The sequence below is a fragment of the Podarcis raffonei genome, chromosome 6 (genome assembly GCF_027172205.1).
Source record: "Podarcis raffonei isolate rPodRaf1 chromosome 6, rPodRaf1.pri, whole genome shotgun sequence".
In the NCBI taxonomy this organism is placed as follows: domain Eukaryota; kingdom Metazoa; phylum Chordata; class Lepidosauria; order Squamata; family Lacertidae; genus Podarcis; species Podarcis raffonei.
In genome coordinates, this window is record NC_070607.1 from 40,440,688 (window position 1) to 40,454,143 (window position 13,456).

At 42.7% G+C, this 13,456-nt stretch overlaps 1 protein-coding gene across 2 annotated transcripts in view; it reads left to right on the forward strand.

Annotated features, from left to right (window-relative positions):
- Nucleotides 1-1,496: 1,496 nt before the first annotated feature.
- Nucleotides 1,497-13,456, forward strand: part of LOC128415692 (cytochrome P450 2J4-like) — a 34,990-nt gene continuing 23,030 nt past the window's right edge. Inside the window, exons 1-9 of one of the 2 annotated variants that reach the window (XM_053392271.1) lie at nt 1,497-2,184; nt 3,462-3,624; nt 3,743-3,892; nt 4,555-4,715; nt 5,771-5,947; nt 6,479-6,614; nt 7,262-7,449; nt 8,307-8,445; nt 9,651-10,485. In XM_053392271.1, the coding sequence (XP_053248246.1) occupies nt 1,984-2,184; nt 3,462-3,624; nt 3,743-3,892; nt 4,555-4,715; nt 5,771-5,947; nt 6,479-6,614; nt 7,262-7,449; nt 8,307-8,445; nt 9,651-9,826 (1,491 nt within the window). In that variant the 5' untranslated portion in view covers nt 1,497-1,983 and the 3' untranslated portion in view covers nt 9,827-10,485. The remainder of the gene's footprint in view (nt 2,185-3,461; nt 3,625-3,742; nt 3,893-4,554; nt 4,716-5,770; nt 5,948-6,478; nt 6,615-7,261; nt 7,450-8,306; nt 8,446-9,650; nt 10,486-13,456) is intronic. The other variant, XM_053392270.1, reaches the window with a different exon arrangement.

Here is a 13,456-nt window from a genome sequence, read left to right on the forward strand (position 1 = left end):
TTTCCTTTCATTTGAACATAAGAATGGACTTCGCATAGCTGGATAGCTCAAACAATATATAAATTGGTGAAGATATCCTGACGTCCATTGGGAAATATTGTTTGCCAGTAAGAAATTTTGCAAGAAGGTGACAGAAGAGGAAAACAACTCCTAAATATTAAGGTGCTGCTTTTGATAACTTACTAAGTTTATATCAATTCTATTGTCATGTGTCATATCTCATCTTGAATTACCATTGTGCGATCCGGATAAAGATAGCAGATGCAAAATCACTTTGACAACATGTTCCCACAACCATAACTATCAACACTTTGACAACAGACAATTCAAAATGTGAAGGACTTATCAATGCATATGCTTTACATTGACATTTGTGGCCTCCAAGATGGTACCAATAAGCACTAAATTGATCTCAGGCACCTTTCCTACACACCAAGGTGTCTTTCTCCCACATTTATTTTTTATTTTAAATGAGGATTTTTTAAAAGCTCGGTTGTTTGGTTGGAAGTGAGGGTCTATAATTTTTTTGTGCTTTGGTGTGTCTAGTTTATCTGCTTTTGGGTGGGTGCAAGTGGCTTGTTTGGTTCTGGGGACAGAGCTTTTCTGAGCATCACTATTATTTCTTCTGTGAAATAGCTATTTCCTGGTTCCCACAATAGTTTCAGAAATACCCCTGGGTCCTAAAAGGTGGGAGCCACTGGTTTCCACAGCAATAATTTAGCGCCTGGGTTCTTTCATACCTTGACCTCCAGCAGCAGAAGTCCATGCTGTTGTAGCTTGCAGCCATTGTGCCGCCACGTGCACAGGGGCAGGAACAAGGGTTTCCTTCAGCTCCACAGTAGACACAATTCCACCTGTCCAGCTGATTATCATCAGTTTTCGTATTCTTGTATTTAAGATGGGGAACCAAGGCTAAGAGATCATGGCTTGGCTAAGACTAGTACTAGATGGTATAGTAGCACTCACTGGACCTCCCAAGAGCTGAGTTGCTCCTGCTTACTGGGAGCCAACCTAGCAGTTCGGAAGCGTGTCAAAGTGCAAGTAGATAAATAGGTACTGCTCCGGCGGGAAGGTAAACAGCGTTTCCATGCGTTGCTCTGGTTTCGCCAGAAATGGCTTAGTCATGCTGGCCACATGACCTGGAAAAACTGTCTGCGGACAAATGTCAGCTCCCTTGGCCAATAAAGTGAGATGAGCGCCACAACCCCAGAGTTGTCTGCAACTGGATTTAACTGTCCAGGGTCCTGTACCTTTATTGGGAGGGAAAAAAGCAACACGACCGTGATGTTGGTGTGCTGTAAACACACCGATGAAGCCAGCGCATTTGCATTGCACAAAGTTTCACCCTTCTACATGGTCTGCTACTGGCTAAAACTGTCTTAGTACTAGATGTCTGTCCAGTGATCCCTGACTGTTGACCATACAACCTAGGGCTGTTGGGAGTTGGAGACCAAAAACATCTGGAGAGGTGCTGGTCAGTCTGTTGCCAAAGCAAAATTTAACCCATGCAATACTGAACAGAAGGCAAGCAGGTTGACTTCTCTGGCTCCTTAGGCAGCGGGCAGAGCTGCTGAAACTACCACCGGTCCAAACATGTCAGGAACAGAAGACATCCTCCATAGTAAATGTTTTTAATTTCTTTATGGACAGTGCTTTGATTTGTAGTGGCAGAAAACCCCTTAGAAATGTCATGAAGGAAAAGATCCTTTACTGTTTCACAAAAGTGAAAACAGGAAGGAAATATTCTAATTCAGAAAGCGGCTGTTCTCCACTCTCTTCCCCGCCCCACTTGGTATAGTGAGTGATTAAGTCATCTCCTTCCTGCCTCTTTGTGGGCGTGATATATAACATATACAAACTTTGCCCTTATTTCAGGAACTTTAGCCAAGAGGGCGGGTGTGGCTGCTGTAGTGGAGCCGCATAAAGTTTCCCTTGACACACAGCAGACTGTTCTGACATAAGAACACCTAGGTGGGTTTGAAGATGCTGCTCCAGTTGCTCTCTGTCCTCTGGGAGGCCTTGTCCCTGCAGGTCGTTCTGGTGTTTCTGGCAACATTTCTACTTATTGCTGATTACAAGAAACAGATTGGTCCAAGGAATTTCCCCCCAGGGCCCAGGCCTCTTCCCTTTGTGGGTAACATGCTGCATACGGATTTCAAGAAGCCTCAGATTTCAGTAGCCAAGGTAAGGATTTAGGAAAGGGCTTTAGGGTGGTGTGGGACGTTTTTCCCTATAAGGTGCCCAGCCAAGTGGGCGCAAAATTGAGAAGATCCATTGGGGGGGGGTACCAGATTTGGGCCTCACTCACTACCTAACAGCTATTTGTAACAAATCTGTGTCCTTAACTCCTATTTGGTTTCTATGGCTGGCAGAATATTGTGGGTGTGGATGTGGATGTGTATGTATGTGTTGTTGTACATTGCCCTACCATCACTCCCCCTTTATCTTTGCAACAGCTTTGTGTGGTAGACTAGGCTAAGTTATAGGTAAAGGTAAAGGGACCGCTGACCATTAGGTCCAGTCGTGACTGACTCTGGGGTTGTGGCGCTAATCTTGCTTTATTGGCTGAGAGAGCCAGCGTACAGCTTCCAGGTCATGTGGCCAGCATGACTAAATCACTTCTGGCGAACCAGAGCAGTGCACAGAAACACCGTTTACCTTCCCGCCGGATCGGTACCTATTTATCTACTTGCACTTTGATGTGCTTTCAAACTGCTAGGTTGGCCGGAGCAGGGACTGAACAATGGGAGCTCACCCTGTCGCAGGGATTCAAACCACCGACCTTCTGATCAGCAAGCCCTAGGCTCTGTGGTTTAACCCACAGCGCCACCCACGTCCCTAGGCTAAGTTACTAACTGCAAATAAGCAGCAAGTCTTGTGAATAGATTGCAGGTGAAGAATGGAGGGGGCCTGTCCATTTACAGCCCCTGGAAACCATTTTGGCAACTCTTATGTCCCTGATATATTTGACGGCAATCAAATTTCCTTCTTCTATACAGGCATTCAAGAAACATCAGGTACACACACATAAAATCTCAATTCTTTCTCACTCTCCCTCCAGTCTGCCAACAGATTAATATATACCATATTAGATAGGATATTATATATTCGTCCTCCATCTCCATTCGGGTTCTAGGGCTGCTCAGGGATGCTAATACTCCAGTGACACATAATGTGGCATTTTTGTGCTAGTGGCAAAAAAGATCAGGGAGAAGAACGTGGACAAAACTGCAGTAAACTGTAAGGGAGATTCAGAGGTCTAATCTGGAAAAAAAACCTATGTTGTGTGGAGCTCCCAAACTACACATGCGTCTGCACTTTATAGTTTTGACAATTCAGGCAGTGACTCTGTTTTTTATATACAATTATATAGTTATGTTGATACATCTTCTCCTGATAGTATTTTGTCATGGACTTTGGCTAGTACACTAAAGCTTATTCACCTTACTGTCTCCATTCAGCTTGCAGAAAAATATGGCAATGTATTTGGCCTTCGTTATGGAAGCACAAGGGTTGTGGCTGTGAATGGATTACACCTGGTGAAAGAGGCTCTTGTCCATCAAGGAGAATATTTTGTAGATCGACCAAAAGCCCCTGTTATTGATAAGTTATTTGGGTCACTTGGTAAGTTTCAGTTACTATGGTCAATGATTTGGATAATTAAAATTCCTTTTTTAATGATATGCACTGATTGCTAAATCTACTTACTTGCTGTACGTACTTATTACTCCTTCCCATCTAGGACTGGTCTTCTCTAATGGTCTCATCTGGAAACAACAAAGACGATTTGCCTTATCAACACTCAGAAACTTTGGTTTGGGCAAAAGGTCTTTAGAAGAAAGAATACAGGAAGAAAGCCGTTACTTAAAGGAAGCAATAGAAGCTGAGAAAGGTGAGAACCAGAATCAATAAACCTGGGGCATATTTATGCTGCTATTTTCTATGAACAAGATCAAAAATACATTAGCCAGGGTGCGAAGCTCTGTGGCATTATTTCTTCACGCAAATGTAGCTCTGCTTGGACTGGAATGACCCTGTGATGGCAAAGGGGGTGTTGATAGGAAGCTCTTTGTGGTGCACAAAAGTTCTAGTGTGAAGCTTTGTGCTGGAACCTCAAGGCCACTGAACTAGAACAGACTTAAGAACAATGATGGAGTGTTTGGGCTGAGAAGATGTGCAGATTTTGATGATTTGACAACCAACATCACAAATAGAATAGGGTTTGAAGTGCAATCATTTTGGTATATTTAGGTATATACTATCTTTGAGACTGTCCTTACCCTTTTTGACAGCCTTTGTTACAGAATAATCCTTACTGCGGAATAATCCTTGTCTATGGAGAATATAAATGCTCACTTGAAGATATAAATGAGCCGCAGAGTCCTGGGTGTCCCAGGTTAAATTACAAGATATAATGTTAATACGAAATGCTTTCTTTGGCTAAAACAAATCCTGCCTCATCAACACGCAACCACTTTCCCCACTTTCTGTTTTTGTTATATGGAAGCTAGAAGCACCCCAATTCCTTCTGCACCATTTTCTCTCTCTCCCCAGGGCAGCCATTTGACCCTCACTTTCAGATTAATAATGCTGTTTCAAATATCATCTGTTCCATCACTTTTGGGGACCGCTTTGAATACCATGACAATCGCTTCCAGAAGCTACTGCACTTGCTTGATGAGGCATTGCTTATTCAGGGAAGTGTTTGGAGTATGGTAGGTCTTCTCTGAGTTCCTTTGCATATAACCACAACACAATTGCTTGGGCTCCAGTCACATTCCCACATTATTGCTGACTGTGAAATCATTTGCTTTGGTCCTCCTGTTTCTTCATGTTCAGATTTCTGTTTTCCCCGTCCTGTTCATTCAAGCATCTTGTTCCATCCATTTTCCTTTGCCCCCTAGCATTGTTTATTAAAGCACTGAATATGTAAAGGTTGGGATGTGTTCAGTAACGTAAAGTGGGAGGCCGAATCATGTGTCACAGCACAGATCATATTTTTAATGGGGAGAATAACATGTGTAGCTGAATAAAATCAAGGTGTGTGAACAGAGTGAGGCCATCACAAATTATATACATAGAGTGAGCTGCCATTGTTCTGTCCCAGCTTCTGCCAACCTAGCACTTTGAAAGAATACAAGTAGATAAATAGGTACCGTTGTGGCAGGAAGGTAAACGGCATTTCTGTACGCTCTGGCACTCATCATGGTGACCTGTTGCACCAGAAGTGGTTTATTCATGCTGGCCACATGACCCAGAAAGCTGTTTGTGGAGAAATGCCAGCTGAAAAGCAAGATGAATGCTGCATCCCATAGTCACCTTTGACTGGACTTAACTGTCCAGGGGTCCTTTGCCTTTACATGGATTAATTCTACACATACACCACTTACAATCCGTGTGTGAAGATGCATATCATTAAAGGGAAAATCTACATGTTCATGAGATGAGCTGCCATTGATACATACAATTTTCAAAATGGTAATCATCTTCATGGGAATTACAAGTTGTGCTTGTAGAACTAACCACAATGTTGCCATTTGATTTGCAATCTGTACATTCTAACCAAGAAGTTAAGACATTGCTATAGGGTCCCATCATAAGCAGTGGTGAGTGCAATATTTACTCTGGTTCCAAGAGAGTCTGCCATCTTTGAGCCTGTGCACACCAGCCTTTATTACTGCTAGCCTATTTCCCATGACAGCAGCATGATGTGAATGTTTTTGAGAGGGTTTTCCCTTCACATATGTGATGTTAGTGTTTGTTTCCTCAGCTGTACAATATCATTCCCTCTGTCATGAAATACCTGCCAGGGCCCCATCACACACTTTTTAAAAAATGGGAGCAGTTGAAATCCTTTGTGAGAGGAATCATTGAAAAACACAAAGAAGACTGGAACCCATCTGAACCCAGAGACTTCATAGATGCCTACCTAAATGAAATGGCCAAGGTAAGAGAAGTAAAGGACAAAATGTATATGTATATATTTAATAATAAAATAGTAGCAGAAGGCAGAGAAACAATATTAAAACCAGAACTAGTCTTGTGGTTTGTCTGAGTTGTCCCTAATGGCTGACCACATTTCAATATTTCCATTGAGTTTATGACTTCAGACAAAATATATTTCTGCATGCACTGGTCAATATATTTTGTGGGGAGACACCTCCCCACTTGTTCACTGCTGGGATTTCACCACTTGTCTGTGGTTTGTGAGAGCAAACAGTTGACATGACTAAAAGAATCACTGCCTCAGTTGTCTGAATAAACCTTCTCTAAGGCTTTGGCCTCCTTGACCAGAACAAACCCATACTTTATGCCAGCATCAGTGATTCACAGGACTGTTGCCTTGAGCTTCCTAAATCCTGGACACTTTTCAGGAGTAGAGCCCTTGCCTCCCCTAGTGATCTCTTGACATGTGGGTCTGACAGTAGGATGGTGTTTTTAATGGCTGCTTAACTCCTTGGTGCATTTCTGTTTTAAGGAGGATTCTGCTTCCAGTTTCCATGAAGAAAACCTTCTACATTCAGCACTGGATTTATTTCTTGCTGGAACGGAAACAACTTCTACAACCCTGCGTTGGGGTTTGCTGTATATGGCCATTTATCCAGATATTCAAGGTAGAACTGTAATTGGCTCATTTGTCTTTCCTTACTTTGTTTTGTATATAACAAAGGCCTACTGAAAGCAAACATCAATATATAATCTTATCATTAGATGCTGAAAAGGTCTTTGACAAAATATATAAACAGTATATGGTGGCTTTACTAAACTAATGGTGGCTGGATTTCCTTTGGAATGCAAAAAATGGATTAAGATATTGTGCGATTTGCCCACATCTAGACTAAATGTAAATGCCATGTTTTCTGCTACTTTAGAGGAACTAGACAAGGATTTCCATTTTCACTGTTACTTTTCAATATTTACATGGAACCCTTAGCTTGCGCAACATGAGTAGATCTACAGAGTAGTACATAATTCAGTTGAATACAAATTGGTTTTATTTACAGATGATATTCTTTTGTTTACTTCTAAATCCTCGTTTGCTGATGCAGATCATAGGTGCCTTTCCTAAAATAACAGGATACTCTGCTGACTGGTCCAAATGAAAATTGATTGCAATAAGTGAAAATTTGGTTACCTATCCATTTAAGGAGTATCAATTCTGTGTCTGCTCAAATCCGTTAAATATTAAAGATGGGCCATCCCTACAGATCTTAGAAAAAGTCTATCCTTGTGTTGATGAGAGATTTTCTTTTATTTGCAGCAAAAGTCCAAGCGGAAATAGATTCTGTGATTGGCCAGTCTCGCCAGCCAGCGATGGATGACAGGGACAGAATGCCATACACCAATGCAGTTGTTCATGAAATTCAAAGAATAAGCAACATTATACCTTTGAATGTGCCTCGGTTGACAACAAAGGACACTACACTGGCTGGGTTTCATATTCCCAAAGTAAACATTAAGAAGATATACCTTTCTCATAAGCCTTTCCTCTTCTCTTGAGATGTGAAAACTTGATGCCAAAGTTCTAAGTCAGGGATAGCCAGTGTGCTGCTCCCAAGATGCTGTTGAACTCCTTCTGCTTAAGCCAGCATGGCCACTGGGCAGGGTCTGGGGTGTTCTTTGGGCACATCAAGATCTGGAGTGGAGGGAAGGGGTTATAGCTAGATAGACATTTGGTTATTTCCAACTCCTGGCAAAAATGGATTCCAAGCGCAGTCTGTACCATTTATATGGATAGCTAGTTACTTTCTTTTCTTTTCGCTTTTTTAAAAATGACCATTACTAATAACTCAAACTACAACACCTGGCATCTGGTGTTTCCTATCCTACTTTGAATATACAGTCATACCTCGGGTTGAATACGCTTCGAGTTGAGCATGTTCGAGTTGTGCTCCGTGGCAAGCTGGAAGTAATGGAGTGTGTTACTTCCGGGTTTCGCTGCTTGCGCATGCGCAGATGCTCAAAATGACATCACGCGCATGTGCAGAAGCGGCAAAAAGTGATCTGTGCGTGTGTGCAGACGTGCCATCGCTAGTTACGTTTACCTCTTGATGCGAACGGGGCTCCGGAACGGATCCCGTTCGTATCTAGAGGTACCACTGTATTTTAAAATTGAACCTGTGTTTTTGTGAGATGCGGTTCAATGAATTAGTTAATAATGCATAAAAAATATCACATTCAAAACATTCTTTCTGAGTTGGACTTGGATCTAGGAGGCTTAGTACTGCAGTAGTTGCACAGATCAAAACACAAAGATTTCTTTGCAAGTTTTATTCTACCACTTTTCTCTGCTTCTTCTTTGGCAGGACACTATATTACTTACCAACTTGACCTCACTGCTCTTTGATGAGGATGAGTGGGAAACACCCAATGTGTTCAATCCTGGTCATTTCCTAGAGAATGGTCAGTTCAGGAAAAGGGAAGCGTTCCTGCCATTCTCTGCAGGTAACAAATGTTGATGCGTGGCTTCTTAGAATTGCAACAGAGACTACATGATGATGGCTTGGTTGCTTGGAGCCTGGTGTACTACAGGGGTCGCCTCCCTATTGGGGCCTGTGGTCACATTTGGGATTGGGAGGAAGTACTGTGGATGCAGGGGACGTGGGTGGCCCTGTGGGTTAGACCACAGAGCCTAGGATTTGCCTAGGTTCGAATCCCTGCGACAGGGTGAGCTCCCATTGTTCAGTCCCTGCTCCTGCCAACCTAGCAGTTCAAAGGCACGTCAAAGTGCAAGTAGATAAATAGGTACCGTTCCGGCGGGAAGATAAACGGCATTTCCGTGCGCTGCTCTGGTTCGCCAGCAGCGGCTTAGTCATGCTGGCCACATGACCCAGAAGCTGTACGCAGGCTCCCTCAGCCAATAAAGCGAGATGAGCACTGCAACCCCAGACTTGGTCACGACTGGATCTAATGGTCAGGGGTCCCTTTACCTTTACCTTTACTGTGGATGCAAGTCACAAAATGGCTACCATAGATAAGGTTACCAGATTTTTTTCAATGAATCCGGGGAAACTTTTCAACTTCCTACTAAATAGATGGATTTTGTCAGGGGACTGATTTATAAATCCGGGGACTGTGCCCGGGAAACGGGGATGTCTGGTAACCTTACCATAGGAGGTGTGAAGTTACACAAAATGGTGTTTCTATACTCTTCCCCTCCCCCCCCCACCCAGTAAGCCATGTGGATTTTTTGGGGAATATTTGCAGACCTTTTTCTCAGGTGCCATAAGTGGCACAGGTGCTCCACAAGTGGACAACAGCTGATGTATTTTTTCATAGTTTCCCCAAGGAAGAGAAACCCAGTTCCATCTTGAACTTGAGGAACTGTTTGCCCACACCCTTAGCTAAGATATATGCAGATTAGGTAGATTCCTAATAAAATATAATTCATTGTTTTTTTCTCCAAAGCTGCATATGACATAAATTTATGTAATTCAAATATATCTATTCCAAATTCAGTAAAACCATGATCATATTTGTTCAGTGTTCCCATTTGCTTGACTAGGAAGTAGGACCGACTTCTATATTTATTTTGCAGCAACATAATTATTTTTTAAATTATTTGGTCTGCCCGTGTTGTTTAAATTGTGCCACTCTTCACAGTAGCAAAAGCTCTCCACTGAAACAGTCTTTTCCTCCTTGTCTTCTAGGAAAGCGAGCTTGTCTGGGAGAGCAGTTGGCAAGGACCGAGCTCTTCATTTTCTTCACAGCCCTAATTCAGAAGTTCACTTTCCAGGCTCCAAAAGATGTGACATTAAGCTGTGAATTTAGGGTGGGTCTGACTTTGTCTCCCCTGCCATACCGGATATGTGCATTCTCTCGCTAAGAGGGCTCATTTTACATTATTGCCATTTCTTCAATAAGTAGGATTAATTTCTGGTGTAGGAACAGATCTTTGGCTTAATCCTGATTGATTTGAATAACAGAATTTGAATGAGGGGGTGGAGTGGAGATAGCAAACAAGAAGTGAAACTAGACAAAGAGTCCTGTTTTCCTTTCCTCCCTCACAATGCAGTAGTTTCAATGTTTCAACTTCATTCTCAATCTAGCTGAGTAGACTTGTGTACATTGTAAGGTCAGTTAACTATCCAGGCAATTCTCTTTGAGTGCCTGGACTTTGACATCCACCCACCCACTACTTATTTGCACAGAACAGTTTCTAGGGAATGCTTGTCTCAGGTGTGTCCAGGCAAGTTAACATAGACAACTGGAATTAGCAGCTCTTTAGGACCCTGGGGTGTTTCTATCACCAGGTGTCCCAAACATCTCAGATTGGCTGAAAGCATAGAAGCAGGTGTTGCTTGTTTTACTCTCTCTTTCCTTGGGAGAGAGAACAAATGGCTTGCTGCTTTCCCCCCCTTTCCTTTAAGGAAGTTCAAGTCAATGGCGGGGTCCCCTAGCTGACACTGGTCCAGTTCAAAAGAGCGTAGAGCACACATCTTCCTGCGTAGCTCTGATGCGTCTTGTCCAGGAGGAAGACAGCTGGTAGGTGCTGCTGCTGCTGGGGGGCTCCAAAATGGGGGGCTCCTGGGAGGTTGTGGGCTTATGCTGGCCCTAGCAGTGGTGAGAAAAAGGCATTGCTTTCCTTGTAAGGATATGTGTGCTCACAACTGAAAATAAAAATCTAATGGAATGCCCAGCATACATTTATAAAATCAAAATGCAAAGTTTAATTGTTCTTCTAAATATCCTAAGGTCAGGTAAAAAGGTAAAAGACCCCTGGATGGTTAAGTCCCGTGGAATTTGACAATGGGATGCGGCGCTCATCTCTGCTTTCAGGTTGCTCAGAGTTGGATTGTAGTCAATGGATTTTCCACAGGTTGTATTGTTTTTCAGAAGCATTATTGTTGTGATTCAATAAACATAGTGGATAACAAGGTTAAAACTGAGTCTACAAAGTGATTTCCATGAAAATAGTTAAACATGGCAATTTGGCTGTTAGTGGGAAATTGCAAGTTTAAACCACAAGGGAGTATTAGTTCCACATTATACTGCAACATCATCTGCTATAAGCATAGCAGTTGCTAAAGACTGACTGATTTTGTAGCTCTGTTTCATTTCTAATTAATGAATGGTGTTCTAAAGTGAAATTCCCACAGCCGGGCTCTATTCTGTTAAGCTAAAAGGAACACAAGCAATTGTAAAAGATGGACCATTCACTGGGACTACCGGCTTGTTACTCAGAGGGATTTAGATAGAAATAGCTTGTAGCTGCAAACATGAAATATCTTAACAAGTAAGGACCAGGATTTGGGAAGACCTTTCTTTCTTGGCCTGACTTTTCATTTTAGTGCAGAGTTCTTCAATCATAGGTCTCTGTATGTTGCTGTACTACAACTCCCATCATCCACACCTGGATTAATCAATGAGCAAGGATGATTGGAGCTGTAATCCAGCAACATTTGAGGCTACTTTAGCATGCATTGCTGTCATTCACAGGGCAAGCAGCAATGTCACTCTGAAGACATGCCCTCTTTCTATCAGTACTACTGAGTGCAGCTTTACAAAGTCCAGTTGAAAAAGTTGAAGCAGATGTTTAGTGGGGCTGTTGTGCCTGCACTTCTTGGAGAGTCTTGGGCTAGATACATATTTGTCCTGAGCCAATCTCTGCTGTAGTGTTTTTTGGAAGAAGGAACACAGTCTTTTAAGGCCTTTGAACAAATATTATTGAATAACGATCGTGTGGATAAAGGTTGACTCTCAGCTCTTTATAAAATTATATTGGGTACCACTGTAGGTGGGTGTGCTGGGGTCAAACTGCAGTTTTCCCTAGATGACAGAGACGGTGAAGGGTTGTGGGGAAAGTCACCTCATAAACCTATCTTTGTTTCTGTGAGGGAATTACCTATACTACACAGCTGGAATTTAACACCCAACATTTGGCCCACAGTGCATCAGTTTCTTCCCCCATGTATTGAGTGGGTTTGTCACCAGGTGGGCATGTATTGATACGCATGGTGGGATTGTTTGAGGGTCGAATGCTTTGGGGAGAAGTTGTTTCTAGAAATTTCTAAAATCATGCAACAGGATGTAGTCCTTTACCCCAAGTTTGGTACTACTGAATCTGTTCAAAGATCCAAATAAGGTTTTAAAGAATGAGGAACTTATCATTCACCTTTTTCTTCTGACTGGGTGGACAATAATGAAAGCTTGGAAGGACATCTTAAATACTGGCATATAGCATTTTGCTAGAGAATGTTTCTCGTTAAACTAGTTATTGCGCGATGGGGCAATTGGGAAAAAATCAAATTGCAGCCATTTGCTTTTGGGGGGTATAGTGGTTTAATTTGCTGAAATGGGAATGTATACTGTATTTTTTGCACCATAACCCTCACTTTTTTCCTCCTAAAAAGTAAGCGGAAATGTCTGTGCATGTTATCGAGGGAATGCCTACGGGTGGCATGCCTACGGATTTTCCTCCTCTAAAAACTATGTGCGTGTTATCGTCGGATGCGTGTTATGGTCGGGTGCGTGTTATAGAGCGAAAAATACGGTAAATGTGTACTGTTGTGTGTTTACAGAAAGCACTTTGAGTTTTGAGTGGTTAAATATTTAATTCTAGTATGTTCCCTAGTAGCTCTCATGGGGTTGGTTAATTTTGGTCACATAAGAAGTATTGGGTCACAGGCTATGTTTTGTGTGACTTCACTGTGATGACACAGCATTGGAAGATGGGTGAGTAATCTGTTAGGAACCCTGCAGGAGACAGTGTCAGAAATCCTCTCTGGACGCTGCTGGGAGTACAGCAGCGAATGCTTCTTTCTATGAAGGAAAGAGAGAGAGAGTGCAATGGATCAGTTAATGAGAGCTCTCCGAAGGCAGCTGAGCTGAAGACTGCTGGAACTTGAAAGCCATCTCTTCAAAGAGCTGTGCAGCCTAGGTACAGGTTGAGTGCAAAGCTGGAAGAGGGAGAGGCACAGTTCGACTGAATGTTTAAGCAAGCAGCTGTAGTACTCTGCAGCTAAGTGAAGCTACGCCCATGCTTGGATAAGCATGTGTCTTGTAAATATTCTGCGTATATTTTTCTTTTTATCATCTGTTCTGCAAATAAAGCTTTAGAATATTTAATGAGGGTCTGGTCAATGCTTTAATTCCTAAAGGGGGAGTCGGTCTTACATATGATTTAGCTTCTGAGCTGCTAAATATCACTACTCTGCAACAGGTTTCCCTCTATTCCAAGTCGTGTATCCATGGTAGGGACTGGAGGAAAAATGACCCCTGGGAGGAGTGCAGAGAAAAGAAGCGCCATGGTGCATCTGATGCAACAGAACTGGACGCCCCTTCATCTGCCCCAGCTGCAGCAAGACATGTCTCTCCCACATCAATCTCTACAGCCACAGCAGCCACTGTCACCTCCCAATAGCTTGACCTCACCCCCAAAGCGCACTCCTCCATTGTCTTCTGAGACACACGGATGCCAGCCAACATTTGAACATACAGATGGACAGGGGCTTGG